A 24,589-nucleotide genomic window follows, 5' to 3' on the forward strand; every position below is an offset into this window, starting at 1 on the left:
TGCACACGACGACATATCAAACCTGTTGGTAAACAAACCAAAGCATCGTGAAGGTGATTCCAATTAACTTTGTTTCATCAGGACATGTTGGAAAGACTGAAAGTTGGGAAAGTCCATTTAGGATAGTTACTGTGTAACATTGTCCACTTCCGCGCTTAGGATAGCTTCTTTCTTGCTAGCTCGATGTTGCCTTACCTGATTTTATTTTATTTTTTTTTTGGACTGGGCCTTTTTTAGTTTGGACAACTAGCGCAGCTCGGCCCCTTATCTCGTGATTTAGAGAGAACCACGCACTGTCCGCACAGGATCGCATTTAGGCGGTCCTCGTATGTGTCCCTCGTGTGGTTTGGGCTTGTTTTTTTTTTTTGTTTTTTTTCCCCATTTAATTTTTTGGGTATTTGCAGGTAATAAAGAGAAAATTGGAGGCTGATATCTGGGCGCCCTCGTTTCCCAACCTTTATTTATCGAAAGCCCACATTTTAGTTTGAAAACTATCTCCCAATTGGTGTACTGCATATACTAAAATACAGACTAGTAATGTAACCCTCAACAGAATACATTGTGAATGTTGGGATTACATTTCTTGTCACTCCATTTTAATAAGGAATTTTTTCTGCCATTGCAATATTTTTTTGCAGGGGGGGTGAATTCCCACTTCATTTAATATATTCCCCCCTCTTCCTCATTGAAAAATGGCTGATGCAGTTGTGAGTCTAATTGCAATGAATGGTAATACTGAAATGCTTTTTTGGCATTGCTTTTAATTTCTTTTTTTAAAGGATGTTTAAGCAAAGCTGATCATCTTGAGCCAGGTAAGAAACACTTGATTATTTCGATATTTTTGTTTTTCAAACGAAGTTTAGGACTGAATTTGTTCTCATTTTTCCCCCTATAAAAAAATAAAAAAAAGATTTATCCCGAGGAGCATGATTACTGTTTGACATTTTTTACAGCGTGCTGTTGTGTTGCGCTCATGCGTGCTTTGCTCTAGTCAAACAGGTTCTTCCACGCAGCGTGGACGTTTGAGAATCGCGCGCGTGTTTCTTTAAAAGTCGTTTGCACCCCCCCCCCTCCCCATCTCTTTTCTTTTGAGGTTGGGCTTCCAATTGACGTTCTTTGTCCTCAAGTCGGGAGCAGCGAACCGAGATGTGCGCCGCCTAGAGAGAGAAAAACAAAAAGCCCCCAAAGGGTCCAGCAGCGAGCAGCACAACAGTGAGCGAACATGGACCGGATCGGGGTGTCATTCCTCGACCCGTTGGACGACTACGAGCTCATCCACAGGATCGGATGCGGCACCTACGGGGACGTCTTCAAGGTGAGCCCAGCAGTTTTTTTTTTGTTTTTTGTTTTTTTTTCCAACGCCATCGAGGCACCCCAAATGTTGAGCCGTCGTACTTGCAATGTTTCCCTCTGAATTCTCACAATTTCTTACATGACTGAAAAAGTCTTGATGCCCATATTAAGTAATGTCATGTAAAACTTCCTTTCCTTTACCAGCCCAGTGATGCTTTTGCACTTCCTGTGCAAAGATTGAGATTGTTGTACAGATACACTCTTTACATACTGTGCGTGGGATTAAGGATTTTAACCCCTTGGCGAATTTAATCCAGAAATTTGACTGTTTTTAACAGGCAGCATCAATCAGATCAAATGCATTTTCAAAAGTAACAGATTTGAAAATGTTCTGGTTTGGCTGGTGCGCATGGCCCGGTGACCGCCACTTCTGAGCCCAACTGATTAAGAACAGTGACGATGTGCTCAAATTCCATCCCCGTGCACTCGTTGACGGATGCATGCTGTGATTTCATAAAGTTCTACTCGTCAACATCCAGCGCTTCACTAGTGCTAGTAGCGTACACATTGTCAATGAGTTCACGGTGTTGCCTCAGAAGTAACACAGTTGTCCTAGTAGTGAGGCGAAAGAGCATACTAGTGGATCGACCTTTTAGTATACTGAATAAATGTTCAAATGACATTTGCACACACCGGTTGAAAATCTCGTGAACTGCATGTTGCAAGTTGACATCTCTAAATAACTAGTACTATTGGCAAATAGCTATCATAACGCCACTAGTAGTGCACAGATGTCAACTAGTTCAATGTTTGGAAAAACATGATCGATATCGTCGTTCTGAACGTGTGCAGTAGTCGTTCTACTCATGCTCTGACCAGGCGTTCTACACTAAATTATTATGCAAATGATTTTTAAAAAAAAAAATCTTAAATGGGAATCATTTAGCAATCATGAGAATACAATAAAATTGTTTTTGAAGAGATGTGATTATTACACGTTTTTAATAAGACATCCGCTGCATCATTGTTGGTGCAAAAAAAGTCCAACTTTAACTCCAGCGCGCAGGTGTCAAACTCAAGGCCCGGGGGCCAGATGGGGCCCGCCACATGATTTTATGTGGCCCCCGAAGGCAAATCATGTTTATCAACTTTGAAATTTCAAATTGTCATATCGTAAATGATGACCTTGAAATATTGCAAGCATTTTTTGTGTTACCAAACATCAACAATAGTTAAAAAACCCGTTAGCTTTGATTTCTGATTCCAAATCTTGACAAATTTAACGTGTAAATATGATGGGTCAATTAAAGATTTTCATGCTTTCAGTCATAATGGCCCTCTGACAGAAAGCCCAACTACAATGTGGCCTGCGATAGAGATGAGTTTGACACCCCTGCTCTACAGTTTGACTGCCACTTGGATTAAACATTTTGGAAAACCAGAAGATGGGAAAAAAAAATATTTGCATGTGCCCAGTTAATTTTCTACTACTCGATGGCATTTCTGCACAATAGAAAGACTGGGATACTAGGAGGTCGGTCAACTACATGTTACTCGGAGTGAAGCAACACTGGGTACCAGTTGACATCTGCATGCTCCTCGTACTTGTATCAAGTGACGTGTGAATGGAGACATAGAAGTACGGACGCACAATGGTTCGCTTTCGCGTTTGGTGGGAGGCGAAAATAGCCAAGGGGGGAAAAAAAAAGGTCTCCACCTCCAGGTTGTGTGATAGTGCGAGCCTTCAGTGGGCTCTCTGTAAGACGCTCGGACTTCACGTGAGACGCAGCAAAAAAAATTTGGGGGCCGGGGGGGGGGGGGTGGCGGGTGGTGGTGGTGGTGGTGCAGATACCGTCACGAGGAATGCGGTTCTTTGCATTGTTGGTCACCGGCACGGTTCGCCATTTTGGGCCCGGGTTGCGTCGTCGTTACGCTCTCAGTCACCACTATCGCTTGAGTCACAGGAAGCCCGGTTCTCGAACAGGAAGGAAAACAGGAAGCGAGCGCACGTTTGACGTTTGTGCGGATAGCACGGCGAAAATATCTGGCGTGTCATCACCAAGTTGTTAATGGATGGAAGCCTCCGAGCGCACCGTGCTTTGATGCCGATATGGGGCAAAGGTTTAGGGCGCGAAACCAAACGAATCCAAGCCCTCCCTGTTATTCCATGTCCTTCCTCCATTCATCCATCTTCTGTAGCTCTCATTGTCATTGGGGTCAAGGGTGAAATCGCCAGCCAGTGCACAACCATGACCAATTTACAGTTTTACATGGTTTAAGAATGTGGACGGAAGAACATGCGAGGCCCCGGCTGAGATTTAAACCTGTAACTTCTCGTTGGTGGGGGAAGATGTGTTAACTACTGGTTTCGCGTGCTGGCCTGGTGTCTCTCATTATGTTTGTGCGTGCCTCCATTGATGTGGGGACATATTCAAAAAAAGGCTTGCGCCCTTTGAACTTTTACAAAATAGCACGGCTACAAACGATTTTGGGCGAACGTGGCTGGAAACCAAGTCTGACCGTTGTTTGCATGTTGTGATGGGAAAATATGAATATGAAATAAGATTTGCCCCAAAGCTTTCAAGAGATGGAGGCGGGGGCAGAAATGAATGATTAAAATGAAGGAAATGTTTGCATATGCATTTTCTTGTTTTGTTAAATATTTGGGTAATTAATGTCAATAACATGAGGAAATGTGTGTACATTTATAAGTTCATCAAACTGATTTAAAAAATAAAAAATTCAAATGACTTGTCCTATTTCGTAATATTTGTGCCCCCCCCCCTTTTTTTTTCCCCCTACTTGATGCACTTGGAGTCAAATGTGCCCCTTGAGCGCAAAAGTGTGCCCCACCCCTCCGTTAATCCCCGCTACATTGGTGAGTCCGTGACTTCCTATTTTTTTTTCCCCTCATCCCGATCCAGGCTCGGAACATCCGCACGTCTGAGCTGGCCGCGATCAAGATTGTCAAGCTTGACCCATGTCAGTTGGAACCGACTTTCACGTCACTGGCAAGAGATTGGACACGGTTTCGTGGGGGCAAACCCTGTCTGACCTTGAAGTGTTTTGCCCAGGCGACGACATCACATCCATCCAGCAGGAGATCACCATGATGAGGGAGTGCAAGCACAAGAACATTGTGGCCTACTTTGGGAGCTACCACAGGTGCACGTCAGTTGTATTAAAAAAAAAAAAAAAAAAAATATAAAAATATATACAAACAATGAACTGCAAATGTAGCGGTGTATCACTTTTATCGTATATTTTTTAAATATGTAGCCGAGCAAATATTTTGTTTTCATGGCCAGGAACACCAAACTGTGGATCTGCATGGAATACTGCGGGGGAGGCTCCCTTCAGGATATCTACCATGGTATGAATAGATTCAATTATTTGTTTTCATCATTTGCACCGTTTTAGCATATTTCTTCCCCCCCCCCCCCCCAAAGTGACAGGCCCATTAAAGGAGAAACAGATCGCGTACGTGTGCAGAGAAACCCTCCAGGTAAGACGTTTCTGACATTAGGAGTGACTTTCTCCAAAGTTGCGTGTGTTCTGGTGTAAGCTCTACTTTGAAGACATTGTCAGAAGCCCGCTGCCTAATAATTTTTTTTTTTTTAGTAATTAAAATGCAATGTAGTATATTATTTTGCTTGTTAGTCGGGCCAGCGCGTGTCCCATGACTGTTGTGGTCTGAGTCTCGTCTCTGATCTCTCTGTGTTTTCATGTTCTTCCACATTCCAAAAACACATTTGCATTGTTGAATGGACTTTTATGTCTCGTAGGGTTTATATCATCTGCACGAAACGGGCAAAATGCATCGGGACATCAAGGTACAGCAGCAAGTTTTTTTTATTTGCTCGTGTGTTAAAACGTATATGTCTGCAGGGCGCAAACATCCTTTTGACAGAAAGAGGAGACGTCAAATTGGGTCAGTTGGGATCCGGACGTATGCCGGCTTTGTGAAATGCAAAAATGCAATTGTACTGTCATACACGCATTACACGTGTGCATGTACTTTGCAGCGGATTTCGGCGTAGCGGCGGAGATCAGCGCCTCCGTGGCCAAACGGAAGTCTTTCATTGGAACACCCTACTGGTAAGGGCGCTCGTTTTAGTACACACTGAACTGGATAGTAAGAAGTAAGGTAGAATCACCCTAACCGCACCCGTCACCCAGGACGCGCACTGGGGATCATTTTTTCGAGACCTCAAATAATCAGGCTTTTGTTGACTTTGATCGGAAGGGAGTAAGATTGTTGAACTTTGTTCTCGAATGAATGAATATACAGTATATAAAGACAATGAGGGTGCCCCTAGAACACTACCTTGAGGAACTCCGGAATCTATTTAATAAACCCGATAAAAGAAACACACTCATCTGCGTCCACGAAGGATGGCTCCAGAGGTGGCGGCAGTGGAGAAGAAGGGCGGATACAACCACCTGTGCGACATCTGGGCTGTCGGAATCACAGCCATTGAGCTCGCGGAGCTCCAGCCCCCCATGTTCGACCTCCACCCAATGAGGTCAGTGACGCAAATTACACACCTTCTGTTAACATTTTTTTTTTTTCTCCTCTGTGGTCATCCGCCACATTAAAGTGCTGCATATTTCACGTTTAATGTTTCAGAGCTTTGATGCTGATGTCCAAGAGCAGCTTCCAACCCCCAAAACTAAAGGACAAAACTAAATGGTATTGTTTTTTTTTTTTTGTTTTTTTTTTTGTATTTATTCATCACTATTCCTACTTCTAGTCTGTCTTTAATCTTTTTGCATCGGCGCCACAGGTCTCCAGGCTTCCAAAGCTTCGTCAAAATGGCGCTCATCAAAAACCCTCGTAAAAGGCCATCTGCCGAGACGCTGCTACAGGTGAGCGGGGCTACCCGTTGCCGTTTGCCCTCGATTTTGGCCCCCACCAAGTTACATCTTCCTCCTCCCGCAGCATCCATTTGTGACACAATTGCTGACCCGCAACCTAGTGATCGAGCTGCTGGACACCGCAAACAATCCCGAGCTGCACGGCTCACACGGCATGGACGACGGCGAGCTGGAGGTAAGGCAGCGAGATGTTTTGTCTTACTGTCACGCCCTCGCATGTGGCAAAGGAGAGCCGCAGTCACCGATAAAGTTTTCAGCCGCTGGAACAGTCAAACGCACAATAAGCAGACTCATGCTGGAACTGCTGTTGGCCACAGCTCACTCTCAGACACTCGCATGCAGGCTCGTCGATGTCCCAGCTCGACAGGCTTTGCCTCTTAAAGGCGCATTGTTTATCCTACAGAAGGACACTACGTTATGTACATTATTCACATATATTAACGATGAATAGGGAGGGTTCATTTTACAGTAACTCATAAAATGCATACATCCCACCTGCGTCGACAGGTTGGGGTTGAGGCGCCGGACAAGATCCAGTCAGCGGGGAAACACCTGCCTGTCGAGAGATCCGTGTCTGAAGAACAATGTAAGTGCGGGACATTTCTGAAGATGAACTCATTCCAACGTATTTCTTTTTTCATCGATTTTGTTTTCATTGATCATTTATTCAATAAGTGGTAAATGAATTTAGTGTAAATCATATAAAGATATCACCAAAACAAACGAATCTTGTTTATATCTTTCACTTTTTTTTTTTTTTAAACCTCGTTTACCAACAACCTGGTCCGTCTGCCCATTTTAAAAGATCAAAAAATATCCCTTGAGCAGAGAAGTTCGACAAGAATGCTTGAAGCTCCGCACGAAAATAAAAATGCATTTTTCGAATGTTCCACAGAATTGGCAGCTCGCAACCGGATGTCTCTATAAATTTTGCGTCGATGAGTGGGTTCCCTTGTCTGAAAAATCAATGGCGTAATCTCGGTGATGTGAAAGAGGACAAAAGGCCCTCAGTTGGCCTGCCGTCGGCCGCCCTCGCCCATACGTGTGGGATGCTTGGAGGTCTGCTCGGTGGATGGCACAGAGAACATGCCTGTGTGACACGCACTGGTACTTTCGTACTTGGTTTCTAGGAAGCAACCCCTGCGCGGCGGTGGTCGGGGTAGGCGGGTCAAGCACCAAAATATCAAAGAACCTGGTGTTGACCTCATTGACTTGGTCACATAGTATAAACTTGAGATCAGGGGATGTCAAAGTTGGCTTTTTCAAACGGACTGATGGGCCTGATACACGTCACCAAACAAAATTTCACACACTTTTCACAGGTGGGCAAGCACTCCAGAGATCCAACTATTTGTACTGTTAGTGTTTGGGTCCACGTTATAGCTGTATTGTTGCTTCGGTTTGTTTCCACCAATGTCATGCCTGTCATTGCTGCTTATTATTGTTTAATAGCTAAGTTGTTTATTTTTCCCAGTTGACCAAGTGAAGTTTGGGCCCCCACGGAGGAAAGTCACCGAACCTTATCCTGATTTGGTAACGGCCCTTCATTCCGGCCGCTCTGCACAGTGACGCCCATAAATAATCGTGTACTCGAGCCAACGTGGTCGTTTTGCTCCCCCGCCAGGTCTCGTACGACGACGACTGGAGCTTGTCTGGAGACGACGACGAGTCGCCGTAAGATGCCTTTCCCTGTCATATAATAATCAGCATTTCTGTTTGTATTTTAAACCGAATGTGTGTCATGATGGAAGAAACCGCAGCAGTGAAATGAGAGGAGATGACCATCGTTTCATAGTATTAGCAAGAGGGTGGTGCCTGGAGAGAATTTGATCTTTGCCCACCATTTGTGTCTCAAATCACCTTTCCCCATTCAAATGGTGGGAAATGCCACGAATTACCGTTTTGTTTTGTTTTTGTTTTTTTGCTTCAATTCAATGGACATTGTGCTGCACACCTCAGCCATTTGGGCGCAGTATAACACAAGATATAGAGAGAGAGACGCCGAAGAGTTTCACCACTGAACTCAGTAAATTGTACCGGTCAGATATCACAAAGGATAAAGAATATTTCTATTCCATGAAGGGTCAAAACACCACGACACCGATGCTATTTGTCAGCATGTCTGCGGTGGTTCGCGTTATTTGGTTAGCATTCGGCTGAAGGGTTAGCCACGTCATTTTTTTTAATTGCACAACATGTAGTGGACCTCAATTGAAAAATATGACATGAATGGGTAGTTTGTACGACTGAACCAGTGCCGGTGATCAACTTTGTGCAGTAAAAGACGCAAGAAAAATTTCCCAAAGTCCCCACCACCACCCCCGCGGTCCCGGTTCCTTCCCCGCCATTGTTCTGGGCCGTCGGGGCCTGTAGCCAGATAAACACCAGGTCTTCCTGTTGCAGGAGCCTGTTGGAATGTGTGGAGCAAGCTCTGCAGCTGAGGTAGGCCCACGTCCATCCTCTCCAGCTCACCCGCCCCATTTGTGTTGACGATGTTGTCGTGTAAACGGCTCCCTGACCTCTTCCTGTGGGTTTGTGTTTAGCCCCTCCTCCTAATCCAGACCCCAATCCCTAAAAATCCCGCCGTGCTCATAATCTGGATTCTGGCTGCGATTCACCACAAACCCATTGGTCCACAGCTTTATGTGTTTGATGTGCTGGCCCACGTGTTTGGCTTTGGGGATCCTGATCACGTCGTCTGACTCTCGCCTAATCTTGTGTCTCAATTGTTGTCATCCTGTCAGAAACTGATGAGAATTGCTTGGCTCCTCTTTTTTTTTTGTTGTCCCCCCCCCCTTCTTCCAGGAGTTTAACCATAAGAAGGGCGCCCTCTACTGATGTGAGTGATGAACCACGTGCACATTTTCTTACATTGCAACCTTATTCCAAACTGGATTACATTTCCCCCATAATTCGGTGGGTGTGGAATGTTGTCTTGGGGGGGGGGGGATGAATTGACTCAATTGTGAAAGAAGTGGAAAAAGTGGCGCACTGTAAATTCACGCTTGCTGATGTCCGCTTTCGTTTCTTATTGTAGGGAGTGAGGAAGAGCGGTTTGTTCACCCCGACGACAGCCTCCCTGCCTGCCTTTTGCTCTTTAAGCGTCACCACAGGCGACAGAGATGTGACACAGAGGCCGAGCTGTACGCTGGGCCCCGACGCTTCCACCGGCGCCGATACCGCCAACTCTTCCGGTACGCCCCCCCCGCCCCGTCAAGCCGCCTCGCAACTCGCCGGACGTGACTGATGGAAAGCGTCTGTCTGTCTGCAGTTCTGGCCCGGTGCTCAGCCACGCAGGACATCAGGCAGCGCTGCAGTGACCCGTGTCTGCCGGCGGGCGGGGCTCCGAAAGCCGGCGCTGAAAAAGACACGGCGCTCTCCCCTGAATGGAGCACGCTGAGAAAAAAACCTGAAGAGTCTGTGAGTTTAAACCACCTTTATGTTCACACCGTACTATTATTTATCCCACATGCTAACACTGCCCTTTCTTATTTGAATTTATTTTGAGCAATAATAAATGGGGGTTCGCGACATCCTTGTTTCTTTTTCTTGTTTCGCACTTTTTGATATTTCTAGAGGGCTGATTTTCACGGACTTCCTCCCACCCCTCAAGTTCATGTAAGTGTTACGTCCAACCGCATGCAACCCCTAAAATGACCCCGTGGACTGGATTGCTCACATGGCATGCGTTAACCTCGTTGTGACTCAAAACGCAAAAGGGATTTTTTTTATTTTCCAAATTATGAAGGAATATCCTGATTTTCATCACTTTCCCTCGATAGTCTATGCAATTTATGAAAATTGCAAAAACTTCCCACTCATTCGTATACATAAATCATAAACATGCCTCTTTTTTTCATGCTTTTTAGAATATATCCACTTTTTCATCATATTACTTGCACGTGTGCGGATGTAACTGTCTATTTTAAAATATTTTGTTGGCCATTTTTTTGTTTGTTTTTATCCCGTTTTAAATATTTTATCTCTTTGTTTTCAAATGCCTTTAGTCATGTAAAGGACATTGAGTATGAAATGCACAATAGAAATAAATGTGCTTTGCTTTGCTTTGCTTTGAAATACAAATGAAATGCAGCCACAGTTTATTGGAAAATCATAAATTATGAGTCCCCCCAACCCCCCCGTCCTGTGCATGCTTTAGATGGGGGCGTGCTTCTCCAAGGTTTTTAATGGCTGCCCTCTCAAAATCCACTGTGCTGTCACCTGGATTTTCCCCAGCACGAGAGGTACGTATTAATTTTGTTTGAAATGATTCAAAGCGAAAAAAAAAAAAAAATAGATGAGTATTGAAGGCCACCCCTAATCTCTCCCTCTCAGACCAGTATCTTATTCTAGGAGCAGAGGAGGGAATCTACACACTCAACCTGAATGAACTTCATGAAGATACACTAGAGAAGGCAAGAAAATGACGTTTGATGTTTAAACCAATCATTTTTATTGCTTTTTACAGTATATTTAGCTTTTTCCCAAAGTTAGGGGAAAGCGTCGAATAACTAACGCACCCTAAAAGCTGCCACAAGATGACAGGATAGAGGATAGCGTCCAAAAATCTTACTTTTTATCTCAAATGGAATGAAAGCGCGGCATATTGACAGTACTGAGATCAGTGAACTTTTCCACCGTATTCTAATTTATTGGAGCTGATGCAAATGATGGTTTCTTACACATATGTGACATTCACTGAATATTAATCATTTTTCCTGTGTTTGACTGTAGTAGTCTTGTCCTCCCTCACACAGCTGCTACCCCAGCGATGCACATGGCTGTACGTTATGAGCAACGTGCTGATGTCCGTGTCAGGTAACGGCGTCGCTAAGAATCTCATCGGAAATACCCCCCCCCCCCCCCTTTCCACTCAACTCCCACCGTTCCGCAGGAAAATCCTCGCAGCTGTATTCGCACAATCTGACCGCCCTTTTCGAGCAGAAGGGACACTCGCCGAAAAAACACGGCAGCCTGTCACTCGGCACGGGCCGCTTCGCCGAGAAGATCGGCACCAGGTAGGATGTCAACAAAAAAAAAAACCCCAAAAAAACGTGAGTACAAAATCCAGGCTCGGTAAACACTGGTCTCGCAGTTCCGAGACAACGTGCGAAAGCGAACATAGCCTCCAGTTGCTCGGAGTGGACACTCGTCGTTAGGCGTTGACTCGACTGAATTTGTCTGTCGTCCCTTCAGGAAGTTTGCCTCGTCTGTGAAGATCCCAGACACGAAAGGCTGCAGGAGATGCAGCGTTGGTAAAGCCTCGCAGGATTTCTTTTCTTTTTCAAGTTGACGTGTAATCCGCACCATCGCCGGACTTGTGCTTTGTCTTCCAGCTCGCAACCCGTACACGGAAAGCACTTTTTTATGCGGAGCGGTTCCGTCGGGCATAGTTCTGCTCTTGTGGTACGAGCCCCTCCAGAAGTTCATGCAACTTAAGGTTTGTGTAGCCCACGGCTTTTCGGAGATGAGGAGGCAAACCTTTTTTGAGGGTCCTCCGTTCTGCGCCTAGCACCTCGCGGCGAGGCTACCCGACTCCCTGGCGGTATTCGAGCTGCTGGTGTTGGTCACCGACGAGTTCCCTCAGCTGTGCGTCGGGGTGAGAGACGGCGCCAGCGGGAACCTCAAGTTTGATATCATTGAGCTCAACGGCACTCCCGTTTCAGAGCCAGGTGGGGGTAATTGCTTCCTGATTTAAAAAAAAAAAAAAAAAATCTCATTTCAGGAAAAAAAGGGCTATCAAATGTTGCTCTTTAAATTTGAACTACTAATCATTTTTGTTTTCTCAAAACAAACAAAAAAAAAAATCAACTCAACTGTGTTCTCATTCATACGTGACTGGAAAATAGGAAACTAAACTTTAATGTTTGTTTGCAGAAAACGGGCCTGTCAAAGCAGTACAGGTCACCCAGTTGGACCGAGACACTGTTCTCGTTGCTTTAGAAAGTATGTGACGCCTTTCTTTTTTTTTTTAAACAAATCGCTTTCCCTCTACCGGCCAAACCTTTCGAACCTGACATGAATGTTACTAAATTTGACCTTTGACGCCGCAGAAAGCGTCAAGATTGTAAACCTCCAGGGCCTTCCATCCAAGGAGCTCGCTGCAGAAATGGTGTTCGACTTCCCCATTGAAACGCTCGGTAAATAAAAACAACTTTAAAAAAAAAAAAATCATTTAAAAACCACGAGTTTGTCAAATTTGTTTGCTTTGTTTGTCGCAGTTTGCTTGCAGGACAGCGTGCTGGCTTTCTGGAAGCACGGCCTAAAAGGGAGGAGCTTTCATTCCAATGAGGTGATCCATCAAGTCCGCAAGATTTGAATGCCGGCACGCCGTTGGGGCAAAAGTAGCGCACGGGTTGAATTGTAATTTGATTTTCAGGTAACCCAAGAAATTACAGATGAGAGTCGAGTATTCAGAGTTTTGGGAACAAACAGGTATCTAGTACCTGTTATATACTTCTTTGCTGTTCTACCTGGGGATGTTTCTTTGGATGTTTATGTTTTCGTTTCTCTAGGGACATCATTCTTGAGAGCACACCGACCAACGACCCCTCAGCGCTGAGCAACGTCTACATTCTCACCGGCCACGAAAGCAGCTATTGAGACTTGTCTGCAGCAAGTATAAAATGAGCATAAAGCATTAACTACATATCATAGAAAAACAGCATCATTTACATCCAAAAAGTATTCATAGGACTTCACTTTTTCCTCATTTGGTCACTTGACAGCCTTATTCCAAAATGGATTTAATCTTTTTTTTTTTTTTTTTTTTTAATCACTCGAAATTCTACACATAACACCGCGTCATAACAATGTGGAAAAATTTCGGGGGGAATTAAAACTAGATCCATGCAGCAAATATAAAAAGTCCACACACCCCAGTTCAAATTCCTGTGGAAGAAATTAAACCATGAAAAGGAATTTCATCACAGCTTCCACCATTAATATGACTTCTCGCCTGAACAACTCAATTGGGAAAATAATGAAAATTGAAGTAAAAAAAAATAAAGTATTGCAGAACAAGTGATGTGGCTGTGTTCCGCATTGATCAACCATGTTGAATGTGGGGTCAGTTACAAAACCGCCACAATTTAAAGTGCATCGGGTGAACCCCAAATCAAGTTTAGATGTTCTGTGCTCGCAGGCTTTTTTGACATGTTTGTAGTCGTAAAGAGCTTCTGATCATTGTTGCATTTTCAAACAATTCAAACTGTTTTCATGTTGTCATTATGGCTTGTTGTGTGTAGAATGCGGATCCATTGAGGAAAATGAGAAGTACTGTGAAATAGTTGCGCATGCATGCATGCACTGTACACTTTGACAAAAGTGTATTTGCATAAGCCACTGCGTCGGACCTAAAGTTCTGAAAGCATCCAAATCGAGTTGAATTTGAATGTAGTCCCCGTCGACGTGGTCGCCTTACTTCGTTTCGTGCCATACGCGGCAATGGTTTGCACTGTTCCAGCCGACGAAACTTCGTGTACTGGCACATAGTTTTCTTTCAATCCAAATAAATATAATTAAATGTCTTTTTACTAGACGAGCAAGGAGCTGAGGCTCATGCTAACTGTTAATGTATTACTTACCTAAACATGGACGGCAAGTGACTGAGAAAATGTAGTTTCCTTTTTTGATTGTATATTTTACTACTTTAGACGTTTTTGCATCATATTTATACTATTTATGGAATGTGCACTGTAAAGGTAAACACTCACCTATTCCTGAGAGATACTTGAACATGGTTTGCATGGAATCACGTTTTGAAGGTAACTGTTCATACATTTATAACATTTTACGTTATGGTTGTAATGTGTAGATAGTGTTTTTATACGGCGGAATATTCACTATTTCAATGTCGCTCATAACCTTGACAGAATGTTGGTAAATCCTGTACATTGGATCAGAAATAAAATAAATCTGCTATTTCTAGTCTATTTGTTGTTTGACATTATTTAAAGGTTCCATTCACTCAGGATTGGGAATGATAGATTTGTTTTTGTACGGCGTATTTTTTTTTCTTTTGGCTTTTTTTTGGGGGGGGGGGCTCATTTTAGGGTGAAAAGAAAAGTGGCTGGATTCAGTATTATAACATATGCAAAAAAATTATCAAGTGCCATTATAATTCGGAGTCATAATTGGCACCGTGTGATGAAACGGGCTTTGATCTGTCCGAAACAAAACCAAAAACAACGTGAACGTTGAAATAGTCCCTTGTGCGGCCAGCGGGGGGCAGCCACGTGCCTTTGTTGCGTCGAGTAGCACGAATAGAGGAAGAGGAAGACGCGGGTCGGGCGCCATTTCACTCCTCATTCATTGGCGTTGAGGCCTATTTTCTTTTTGCCCTGGTAAGTTCGCCGTTTTCGAGCAAAACTCACCCGGGGTGGACATTAAAGAGTTTCCCCCCGTCGTTATCCGCGCTCGTCTTCTTTACGTTAGCGGGCGAAACTTTACCGGCCTTCTCCGAGGTGCCCACCGCGTTAGCCAAACGTTCGGATGCTAACTCTCGTCGTGCGTCGTAATTGAACTTAAAAAGGTTAAGCGTGTCGCTCACGTCCAGCTCACAAGTAGAATGTCACTTTGCATCCACTAGCTTCGAGTATTGTGCAGGATTTCTCAACAAACAACCCACGGGCTTCACAGCATAGCTTAGCATTGCTTAGCTGCCGCGAGACGTTGTTCGGACTTCAACGTCATCGCATCGAAACCAACTTTGCGTTTTATTATTATTTTTTTTTTATTGATTAGCTATAGCTTAAAAACAATTAGATTTTGAGGAGTAGGGCTGCACTATGACAGAGGTTGAGACTTCGAATGCAGGCGGCGGCCTTGGTGTGTGGAGAGTGCATGCCGTGCTCTCCCTCCCATGCTTGCATGATTTCCCCCAACGTTTTTCCCCAGCATTAAAAAAACAAACAAACTGTTATATTCCTAGTGTAATATTCTGTTAGGGGGCGTGAGGGAAGGCCTCCCTAAAAAGCAGTTTTAAATTTACTTCAACATTTGAGTACGTTCTGTCTTTTATAGAGGTACTATTGAAACTGTGAGAGATGCAACTTTTAAACTTGGGTGTGGTATTGCAAAGTTATCAAAAACTTAGTTGCCGGCTAGCATGGCTGAACAGATGTCCCCACTCTGCAGCCACTTCTATTACTAATCGTCGACATAATATCTTCAAAATGTCACACATTCGATGAGAGTCCAGGCCTTCAGACTTTTCCAAATTGTCACGCCACCTACTGGCAGACTTGGCACACACTCAAAATTATGTTCTTCCTGTATGTAAGTTCAATAATGTATGTTTATTTTTTCCGCTTAAAAATGTTCACGATTTTAGGGAGGCCAGGGTTGTATCGCGGTAGCAAGGTGACAACGCATAATTACTTCAAGATGATTTTTGTTTGCTAATTCTACAAACTAGGGAGTAAAGAGAATTGATTTAAGCTCTTTGGACTTTTTTTTTCAAGAATAGTCTAGTCGTCTGCGACAAATGACAAATATTTTAATCTATTTAGCCCCTGTTAAAAAAAAAAAAAGACATACAAAGTTTGAGTTGTGAAAATAGATTGATGCGTCTTTAATTGACTCTTCCAGGATCACCTGAGCGTCTGCAGTCATGGTGAAAATCTTTATCGGCAATCTCGCCTGTAACACCAGCGTCGACGAGCTGCGGGGCCTCTTCGAGAAATACGGCAAGGTCACCGAGTGCGACATAGTCAAGAACTTTGGCTTTGTGCACATGAGCGTCCTTTCCGAGGCCGAGGAGGCCATCCGGAACCTCAACCAGCACCAGCTGAACGGCTGGCGGATGAACGTGGAACTGAGCAAGGGTAGGCCCAAGTCCAGCACCAAGCTGCACGTGGGCAATCTCGGCGAAGGGGTCACCGCGGACATTTTGCGGGCTAAATTCGAAGAGTTTGGCTCGGTAGTGGAATGTGACGTGGTGAAGGACTATGCCTTCGTTCACATGGAGCGAATGGAGGATGCCATGGATGCCATTAATAAGATGGACAACACCGCCTTCAAAGGTGAACTCTCGGTTTGGTGCTCTCTGCTTGACCGTTGATTTGGATTGTGCTCTCGCGACCCCCTTAAAATCCCGGAGCTGAGATTTTTTTCTATTTATTATTTTATTTTTTTACCCAGCGAGCGTGCGTCCGAGCTTTTCAGGTGGACTTAAAAAATAACATTTTTACGGGCAACTGTACTTCGACTAAAACCGGTAAAGTGTCAGGATGCAAAAAAAAAAAAAGAAAAATCCACTTCGATATTAGGACCTCCATGACAAAACTGAAACGATACCACAGGAAAAAGAAATAGTAATAACCGTGTAACCAGTACGCCGTTAAGGAATTCCGATGAACTTATTTTTCAATTATTATTATTGATCAAGCTCTACGCCGTTAAGGAATTCCGATGAACTTATTTTTCAATTATTATTATTGATCAAGCTCTAAAAATATCTTTGACAGTGATGTCACGAGGTTTTGGTATCCATGACAGATTAGTAAAGGATCAAAATGAATCATCCAAGTAATCACTGAAGATGTTTAGAGGGTATGTGATGATTTGAGAAGAGCATTATGAATGATGTATATTCAAGAAAAGTGGGGGAAAAAAAATGGCCAATTTTTAATCCACTGGATGATGACAAGACTGCTGCTCTTGCAGTTGGTTGCCCGCTTCAGGTGTTGTCGCGTGGGGCTGAAGGTCGAAACTCCAACCGTACTGCGGCGACCTCGTCCGCCGTTCCTTCTGCGCCCGTCCACTTTTTGGAGAACTTTTCCATCTGCCAAACCGCGCGCAAGTTTAGCGGCTGAAAACCGGTGGTATCGTTTGAGTTTTGACGGTGAGGTTTTTCGCTGTACATTAATATTCCCGGTGTAGCGTACGAACGAGCCCGGCTGGTTAATAGACCTTAAACTACTCTCGACCGTTTTTGCTCGGTGATTGCTTGTTTATTTAAAAAAAAAAAAAAAAAAAAATTCAAGTCGGTGAGAGGCTTCGTGTTCGAAGCCCTTCGGTCTCATGCGTGTCTTCTCTTTCCTTACAAGGCAAACTGATGAGCGTACAACTGTCCACCAGTCGGCTGCGCACGGCCCCGGGAATGGGAGATCATACCGGCTGCTTTGTCTGCGGGAAACACGGTCACTGGTCAAAAGACTGTCCAGTCGATCGGAACATTAGCCACGGTGACGACATGAGAGGTTTCGGCGGCCGGGGCCCCCCACGCGGTCCCCCGGGTTTCGGCAGGGGTGGCTACGGAATGGCCAGCGGGCCCTCTAATTTCATGGCCGGCGGTCCGTTTAACCGGCCTAGTTTTGCCGGCGGGATGCCGCCCCCTCCTCGGAGGCCCGGCCCCGAGATGGGGGATAGGTACGGTGAGAGGTCTGGAGTTTTCGAACGAGACCGTATGCAAGGCAATGTCGACTTCTACGAGAAGTACAGAGCTCGCCCTTACGGCTCGAGCTATTTCGAGGAGCGCCGCATGTCCTATCTCCCCCCTCCCCCACCTCCCCCACCCCCTTCTTCCCTCTCAAAGTTCTCGGGCGTGGACCCGTACGACCGGCGTCCTCCGCCGCCGCCCGCGCCGGCCCCCCCCTCCGCTGCCGCTTACTACGCGAGAGAGCACAACCCAATCAGCCGAGTACCCGTCACCCCGGCCGGCTACGCCTATGAGCGAAAGCGACTGTCGCCGGTGTCCGCCACCAGGGGCTCCTTCATGCCGCCGCGGCACGTGCCACGTTACGCGCCGTACTAAAGCCCACGGTAAGCCTGGGATGTTCTTAATGAAAACCAGAATTAAAAGCAACACCACCACCACCCCACCCCCACTCTCCAAAAAATGCATTTGCTTTTTTTGATTTGTAGGTCATGGACTTTTTCCTGCATCCGTCGTGTCGTCAAGCTTCCTGGGTCATGGCACGATTGGTTTTTTTATGATGATTTAATTTTACATAGCTCAGTTGAATATACACATTTGGTGTTCCAGGTTGATTTCTTTATAATCTGTACATTACTGACTAGTTTTTTTCAAGATTTTCAGATCATGCACGTTTAGTTTTTTTTTTTTTTTTTTGGGCCACGTCACACGTGAAATTCCTTCCCGTGTCATTTAAAAAGTGCACTGGCCTCGTCTGACGCATTTGTACGCGCGGCGGAAGATCCAAAACTCATTTCAGTCGCAAAGTTCATTTGTTTGCTAAAAGTCGTTGCCGACAGGTTCTCATATGCTTTATTAAGCATTAATGGATCTAAATGCCACGTTGAAATGATCCCACTCAATGTAAGTTCCTCAAATAGAAGTAACAAATAATAGTTAAGAGAAAAGAAAGAACATTCCAAACTGCTGTTTGACTTCAGTGTTTGTCTGAAAGTAAAAATTTTATATGCCCTTTTTTTTTTTTTTTTTTTTTTTTTGCCGTTCTAAAGTGAGACTTATTTGAAATAAAGTGTCATTTATTGACAGCAAGGCATGGAACGTGTTATTCACCTGGACTTGTTTTGTCTGTTTGAACGCTGTCTTTGCAAGAATCTGAGGGTTGACTGACGGACTTGATGTCAAGAGGCACCGTGTGTTTTTATGTGCCTTTTCTTTTCATATAGGTGGTGTTGAATATTTTATTTTTCATACTAGCTGTAATAGTACCAGCATAGTTTTTTTTTTTTTTAATTTTTTTGTAATAAAAAGAAGTTATCTTGCTGTCAACTTTTGCCTTTTTCCCCCCCAAATCCCTTGGAGAAAATCACAGTAATCTGGTTACTGAAGTCAGATTTTAATATTTTACACACAGCGGTAGCTGCAAACGCCAAAGAAAATATTCTTTCAAACGTCATCTGGATGTCAACCTCTGGACCAGATCTACCGTGGTTTAGTACTTACCCCCATCCTAAACACGAGGAGGAAATATCTTGAGTAAAAGACTCTCGATGGCTACATTTCCCCAAGTATAATAATAATATAAGAAGATAATAAATGGTGTTTAAGTGCTTTGTTTTATGAAGTTCATTCTACGCGTTTGTTTACCGTCCCCCATCCAAAATGACAGGCCGACAGTCGCATTTCTGTAGTGCTTTCACAATAGCCACCGCCGTGCACTAAAAATATGTTCATATATTCATCAATGAACGAAGAAAAGTTCCTTAAAAATATACCGCGGTATGTCAGCCGTCGCCATTTTAAGCGCAAGTTTATCGAATATAGAAGCAAGCCGGAAGTTCCTAAACTTGAGCCACCGAGTGCCGAAAATACGCGGAAGGTTACAGTCTCACTCGGCCGGAAGTAGCATTCATCTGGTTTGGTATACAAGCGTTATTTTCCCCCAAAGAAACCGAATTGGCCGGTGAAACATTCGTTTTTGCGTGATACTAAGCATTTTAATGTCACCCTTCATTCCGGTCCACAGTTTGTGACGCTAAGGCACCGCACAGCCTGTGTGCCGACCGGCCTATAAAGAAGGAGAACAGTCACGAGCGTAAAGTAGTCCCAGTCCAGCCTTCGGTGTTAGCCTTAGCATTAGTAGCGGTCGCCATTTTCCCTTCTGACGCCCAGAGACGGTCGGCGCATTTTCAAAAGGTAAGGCATCGAAGCACAATTAGAACTACAAGTTAGTAGGAAGGACTAAAATCGATGAATTAAAACACCGCGGATCGAAAACATATTTTTCGCGGTTGCTGTTCTGTTATCCAACCGTTGTGGTGACGTGAAAATGTAGCTAGAGCTAATTTTCCGTCGACACGTGCGATACCTGCTTTCATCCTTATTGTGTTTCTGTTGAAACGCTCGAATATGCTTTGTTTGGAATGATTTTCATCGTGATGCAATCATAGTTGTGTTCGATCGCTCTCTTGTGGGGATAGGCCAGGATTTGCTTACGACGACTGCTAAGGCGGCTACTTGGCAAGCTAGCGATGCTACACGTTAGCGTCTCTTATTCTCGCATTGTAATCTCAAATCGGCCAAAGTGGCCTTTTTTTTTTAAATCTAACTAATTTGTCCAGTTAAATGCTTTGGACGTGGATTAAATCCACGTTGGGCCTCCTTGGACATCAGCGTTATTTTATCTAAGCAATTGTGTTGCGCACCTAAGGTTTACGTACATTTTTTTTTTTAATACGATTAAATGTGTTTTACGCATGTATGATTTTTAAAAGTATGCCTACCAATTTCGTAGGATTCATGAATAACTTCAAGATATGGCGCACTGAATAATCTTTTAAAAATCATTCACTTTTACTGATGTGGGTACTTGAATTATTGGCGGTTGGTGTCCATCCAAAAGTCATTAAAAATATCTAGGTTTTTTTTCCAAGTGCCTTCGCCGTTATTGCGCAAATATGAAATGCCCCCCCCAAAAAAAAAAAAAAGTCCTCCATTCTGGATTTTCACCAACTGCAATGAATGAAGGTAGCCTGTATTGACTAACGTTCCTCAATCTGATAATTTTTCTGTCCTTCAGGATTGAAGCGTAAAAAAAAAACCTCGCAAAGAAATCACAATGGTCAAAATATTCGTGGGGAACCTGTCGCCCGAGACCACATCAGACGAGCTACGCTCGCTCTTTTCCCAGTATGGCAAGATTGCCGAGTGCTCCATCCTGAAGAGTTTCGGCTTCGTGCACATGGACAGCAAGGCGGAGGCGGAGGAGGCCATCCGCAACCTCCACCAGTATCAGCTGAACGGCCAGGCCATGAACGTGGAGCTGAGCCGCGGCAAGACGAGAGGCTCCACCAAGCTCCACGTGGGCAACATCGCCTGCACCAACCAGGAGCTGCGCGCCAAGTTCGAAGAGTACGGCGTGGTGGTGGAGTGCGACATAGTTAAAAACTACGCCTTTGTTCACATGGAACGCATGGAGGACGCCATGGAGGCCATTAATCAGTTAGACAACACTGCTTTTAAAGGTGACCTCTCAGGTTGGGCATATTGGGGAATGTCTTAATTTATGAATCTGTTTTGTTGTCGTAAAAAATTCGACAGGTAAGTCGTGAACATGCAACAAGGTGAGTGAAATGTCGAGGTTCGGCAGCAAAAGTAGGGCTGGGCAGTTTGAGTTTGTTGATCCAAAAGCACCGTCGCTAGTAGCAACTTAGCATCTTTTCTGACCCCTCTGGCAACTATTGGAAGAAAAAAAAAAAAAATACGAGAGGATTTGATTCCTTCGACGAAATCGACAAATTGTGTATGTATATATGTAATATGAAGAATGTGAAGTTTTATTTCAAGGCTATACCGCCCAGCCCTATTGCAAAGCTGTTGTTATAAAGCTGGTATCCGTAATGTTGCAGTTTCTGTAAAGTTTGTCCGGTCCCACCGATCCTGGCCAGCACTGAGTTAGCATTGTACATAAATTTGTATTTTCCTTTACTATTGAGCGCCTCTTATTGGACTCTGTGCACGGCGATCGGAGTTACGTTTCGCGGTTGTACGCGGTGTGCGCGGGCCGCCGGGAGAGTCGGATCGCGAGAAAGATCGCCGACGTTCCTCCTACTCGGAGCCGAGTCTTACCCGCAGCCCGGCACAGCGGAGCATCTGTTGCTGGGGACCGAATTTCGTTGAAATTTTTGCCACGCGGGGGTTCTGCAATTTGTTTTCCTGCGGTTTGTAAATTTGAGCATAAGCGAACGGCGTCGCTAATGTAACCGTCTTAACAAAAATGTCACGGGAGAGCCTCGGTTCCCCAAAGAAAAAGTCCGGGTCCCGCGCGCGGGCCCGCCGATTACCGCCAAGGTGACCGCTGGGGTATCCACCGCGTCCAGAATTCTCTGCATCATGCATGAAATGAGAGACTTGTGTGGGTGCGTGGCCCATTCCCCAGATCTCGACACCATTGAGAACCTTTGGCCGCTCACATCCGAACAGAAGCTCCGGGAGGCTGTTCTGGCATCCTGGAAAGTAATTCAAGCAGAAACTCTCCAAAAGTCCAACGGATGGAAAAATTGCGAAGATGCCGGAATATAAAATGAGATTTCTTCGGGTTCTCGTCAGTTTCACCGTGCCGCTATAGCGGCCAGGCCAATTGCGCCGCTACTCACTCAATAAAATATTTGCCGTCTTAAGTTTTCCTCAATCCAAAAACAAAGAATTGAACGATTATTATTATTTTTTTTTTCCCCCCGTTTCGACGAGTTGGTCGATCCGCAAATTGTTTGCGTTGCTCTGACGCGCGGCGCGCCCGAGTTTGGAAAGTTACGGATTTCAGCTTTAAGAATGTGTTGATTTGTGTTGTGATGTTCCAAGCACGTTTTGTTTTTTGAGAGCATAATTTGGGAGCAGCCTAACAGGATGCATTGTTTTATTTTTTTCCCCCAATGATTGCAAACAAATCCTTATTGAGTGTTTCTTTTCCAAGGCAAACTGATGAGCGTGAAGCTTTCGACTAGCCGCCTCCGTACTGCGCCGGGAATGGGAGACCGATCGGGTTGTTATCGTTGCGGGCAGGAAGGCCACTGGTCCAAAGAATGCCCGCTAGATCAAAACGGCTACCACAGAAACGGCTCAGAGCCAAACTCTGATGGATTCGATGCCTCGAGATTTGACGGGCGTGCTCAGAACCGGGCTTTTCAACCGGGCTTCAGCGGCGCGGAAGGGGAATTTGGCGCCGGCTACGTTCCTGCGCCGGGCGTTTCCCGCGGCGCCGGTCACAGCAGCAACGTGGCGGCGTACAGACCGGGTCCGGGCTTCGAGAATGCAGCGAGATTCGGGCCGCATCCAGGTTACGCCGTGTCCGGCGCCGGGGCAGCATACCAGGGCGACGGCTCGTTCTATGGCGCGGTACCAGGGTTCCCGGTGCGGCGGTCGCCTTACGAGGAGCGAGATCCGTACGGAGTGGTGGACTACTACGGGAAGTACAGGGCCAATATGTACGGCGCCGGGTTTTACGAGGAACAGCGCGCCGTGCCTACGCCTGCTCCGACAGCGTCGACCACTACGCCTGTTATGAGGGAACGCGCGGCGTCGTCTAGCACCGACACGTTTCAGTGCCCTCAGGTCCCTGCTGCGCCCGCGACGGCACCGGTGGCCCCATTCCACACACGTGACCGGAGTCCGATTCGCCGAGTCCCCGCCGAGGGCGAAGGATACACGTTTCCGGGTACGCAGATCCCCACGGTGGCCAATACTACCAATAAGTACTACCTCTAAAGTATCCGCGGGATCCCGGCGACGTTTCTCACACGGCCGACACGACAGCTGACGTCGTGGCCGAGCGTAACCATTTAGCAAGTCGCCGGTAAGAATTAGCGAATGGGGGGGAAATCCAGTTGGTCATATGTCAAATGAAAAATATCCACATCCCATTCAACAAGTGTCCCAAGTTTGAGATCCACAAAGTTGGTGCGGCGACGTTCGCGCGCACACCACTCCATTTGAAAGTAGCAACATTGGTTCCAGTCAATGTAATATAAATTAGTGCATGCCGAATGTATTTTTCTCCTGACCCCTGACCCTTACCCCCCCCCCCCCCCTTTGGACAAGTAATGATTTTTTTTTTTTTTTTTTTTTTTTTTGCTTTTTAGTGTAGTTGAGACTAACAGTGTAGTGACGTTTGAGGCAATGGTGTAACATGTAAATAGTCTGCTTAAATTTCCTACAATTTGCTTTAGATGTCGCATTTAAATGGGCCCAACTGTTCTAGTGCGATTGCCTCCATTTCTTTTCCCTGTGCAGTTGATTAGGAATGTCTTTGGGTTACAGTTTAAAATTTGTGAGATAGCTGTAAATTCTCTTTCCCACCCCATCCCAATTATTCCCTGGAAGTTTTGATTTCATATTGACCTTTTTGATGTCTTTGTTGCCTCTAAAAATAAATGTTTGAATGCAACTTTTGTGTCATCTCAAATGTTCTGGAGTGAGCGGGAAGACGAACGGCAACGACGTCGCGCTACTGTTCGTAGCTCGAATCCACATGCAGCCTAAATTTTGTTGTTAGCAGCTAGAGCGAGATAACAGCTGCTTGGTTTTCTCTGACTTCGCTAGTCGACCTCTAAATTTTTATCAACTTTTAAAGCAAATGGAGCAAAAGCAGCACTCAATATGGAGGTCGATGAGGAGTAAAAGTGCTTGCCCACTGCTGTGCACTAGGGGGCGGTGGCAAACCAAAAAAAAAAGTTATATTTTGGATTTAGTCGGGGTCTGACATCAGTGTCGACGTATGTTTACCTAGCGCCGTAAGGCTTTCTATTTATTTTTACTATAAAACGGAGTGTTAATAATAGATTAAGGTTTACCGAGTCAAAAGTTTATATTTTATTCTACAGACTTGCTTGTGTATCTCAACTGGTGGCGAAAGTACAATGGCTGTTTTGGTCACATGGTACAATGAGCAAAAAAAAAAAAAATGACAACAATCAGAACACAACTGGCGTCTACACTTGCTAAATATAAAATAGCAAGATGGCCATCGAAAATGCAAAAGGAAAT

General features: G+C 45.0%; 4 protein-coding genes across 12 annotated transcripts in view; all 4 read left to right on the forward strand.

Annotated features, from left to right (window-relative positions):
- The window catches only part of men1 (multiple endocrine neoplasia I), an 8,023-nt gene extending 7,593 nt beyond the window's left edge, over positions 1–430 (forward strand). For all 5 annotated transcript variants that reach the window (XM_061809194.1, XM_061809198.1, XM_061809197.1 and 2 more), the window contains exon 10: positions 1–430. This exon is cut by the window's left edge and continues 1,055 nt beyond it. The gene's annotated coding sequence lies outside the window, so the exon portion shown is untranslated.
- Positions 1–12,947, forward strand: part of map4k2 (mitogen-activated protein kinase kinase kinase kinase 2) — a 13,014-nt gene extending 67 nt beyond the window's left edge. The window contains exons 1-34 of one of the 4 annotated variants that reach the window (XM_061809190.1): positions 1–53; positions 780–812; positions 1,094–1,315; positions 4,218–4,275; positions 4,368–4,458; positions 4,602–4,666; positions 4,743–4,798; positions 5,079–5,126; positions 5,182–5,224; positions 5,319–5,391; positions 5,688–5,819; positions 5,924–5,986; positions 6,081–6,162; positions 6,236–6,346; positions 6,679–6,757; positions 7,646–7,704; positions 7,796–7,845; positions 8,575–8,613; positions 8,977–9,010; positions 9,209–9,365; positions 9,443–9,591; positions 9,748–9,789; positions 10,331–10,415; positions 10,507–10,586; positions 10,929–10,989; positions 11,066–11,189; positions 11,368–11,426; positions 11,508–11,611; positions 11,684–11,843; positions 12,049–12,117; positions 12,225–12,311; positions 12,393–12,463; positions 12,551–12,606; positions 12,687–12,947. The exon at positions 1–53 is cut by the window's left edge and continues 67 nt beyond it. In XM_061809190.1, the coding sequence (XP_061665174.1) occupies positions 1,223–1,315; positions 4,218–4,275; positions 4,368–4,458; positions 4,602–4,666; positions 4,743–4,798; positions 5,079–5,126; positions 5,182–5,224; positions 5,319–5,391; positions 5,688–5,819; positions 5,924–5,986; positions 6,081–6,162; positions 6,236–6,346; positions 6,679–6,757; positions 7,646–7,704; positions 7,796–7,845; positions 8,575–8,613; positions 8,977–9,010; positions 9,209–9,365; positions 9,443–9,591; positions 9,748–9,789; positions 10,331–10,415; positions 10,507–10,586; positions 10,929–10,989; positions 11,066–11,189; positions 11,368–11,426; positions 11,508–11,611; positions 11,684–11,843; positions 12,049–12,117; positions 12,225–12,311; positions 12,393–12,463; positions 12,551–12,606; positions 12,687–12,774 (2,568 nt within the window). In that variant the 5' untranslated portion in view covers positions 1–53; positions 780–812; positions 1,094–1,222 and the 3' untranslated portion in view covers positions 12,775–12,947. Of the gene's footprint in view, positions 54–585; positions 813–1,093; positions 1,316–4,217; positions 4,276–4,367; positions 4,459–4,601; positions 4,667–4,742; positions 4,799–5,078; positions 5,127–5,181; positions 5,225–5,318; positions 5,392–5,687; positions 5,820–5,923; positions 5,987–6,080; positions 6,163–6,235; positions 6,347–6,678; positions 6,758–7,645; positions 7,705–7,795; positions 7,846–8,574; positions 8,614–8,976; positions 9,011–9,208; positions 9,366–9,442; positions 9,592–9,747; positions 9,790–10,330; positions 10,416–10,506; positions 10,587–10,928; positions 10,990–11,065; positions 11,190–11,367; positions 11,427–11,507; positions 11,612–11,683; positions 11,844–12,048; positions 12,118–12,224; positions 12,312–12,392; positions 12,464–12,550; positions 12,607–12,686 lie in introns of those variants that run through there. The other 3 variants (XM_061809191.1, XM_061809192.1, XM_061809193.1) reach the window with 3 other exon arrangements.
- A 1,467-nt stretch (positions 12,948–14,414) lies between these two features.
- On the forward strand, positions 14,415–18,877 carry rbm4.2 (RNA binding motif protein 4.2). 2 transcript variants are annotated; one of them, XM_061808437.1, is made up of 4 exons: positions 14,415–14,516; positions 15,763–16,196; positions 17,223–17,937; positions 18,040–18,877. In XM_061808437.1, the coding sequence occupies exons 2-3, from the start codon at positions 15,785–15,787 to the stop codon at positions 17,927–17,929; spliced, it is 1,119 nt and encodes a 372-aa protein (XP_061664421.1). In that variant the 5' UTR covers positions 14,415–14,516; positions 15,763–15,784; the 3' UTR covers positions 17,930–17,937; positions 18,040–18,877. The 2 variants fall into 2 exon arrangements, with proteins under 2 accessions (XP_061664421.1, XP_061664419.1); XM_061808435.1 differs by having other exon boundaries at positions 17,223–18,877.
- Positions 18,878–19,418: 541 nt separating this feature from the next.
- On the forward strand, positions 19,419–23,990 carry LOC133494521 (RNA-binding protein 4.1-like). Its single transcript, XM_061808434.1, has 3 exons — positions 19,419–19,744; positions 20,628–21,072; positions 22,521–23,990. The coding sequence occupies exons 2-3, from the start codon at positions 20,667–20,669 to the stop codon at positions 23,309–23,311; spliced, it is 1,197 nt and encodes a 398-aa protein (XP_061664418.1). The 5' UTR covers positions 19,419–19,744; positions 20,628–20,666; the 3' UTR covers positions 23,312–23,990.
- Positions 23,991–24,589: the final 599 nt, after the last annotated feature.

The sequence above is a fragment of the Syngnathoides biaculeatus genome, chromosome 21, assembly GCF_019802595.1.
Source record: "Syngnathoides biaculeatus isolate LvHL_M chromosome 21, ASM1980259v1, whole genome shotgun sequence".
Taxonomy (NCBI): domain Eukaryota; kingdom Metazoa; phylum Chordata; class Actinopteri; order Syngnathiformes; family Syngnathidae; genus Syngnathoides; species Syngnathoides biaculeatus.

What these genes read in the sequence shown, in the direction of transcription:
- rbm4.2 (XM_061808435.1), top strand. Translation starts at nt 15,785, where the DNA reads ATGGTGAAAATCTTTATCGGCAATCTCGCCTGTAACACCAGCGTCGAC. An exon ending in GGACAACACCGCCTTCAAAG is followed by an intron (nt 16,197 to 17,222) that starts GTGAACTCTCGG and finishes TTTCCTTACAAG; the next exon opens with GCAAACTGATGAGCGTACAA.
- LOC133494521 (XM_061808434.1), top strand. Translation starts at nt 20,667, where the DNA reads ATGGTCAAAATATTCGTGGGGAACCTGTCGCCCGAGACCACATCAGAC. An exon ending in AGACAACACTGCTTTTAAAG is followed by an intron (nt 21,073 to 22,520) that starts GTGACCTCTCAG and finishes TTCTTTTCCAAG; the next exon opens with GCAAACTGATGAGCGTGAAG.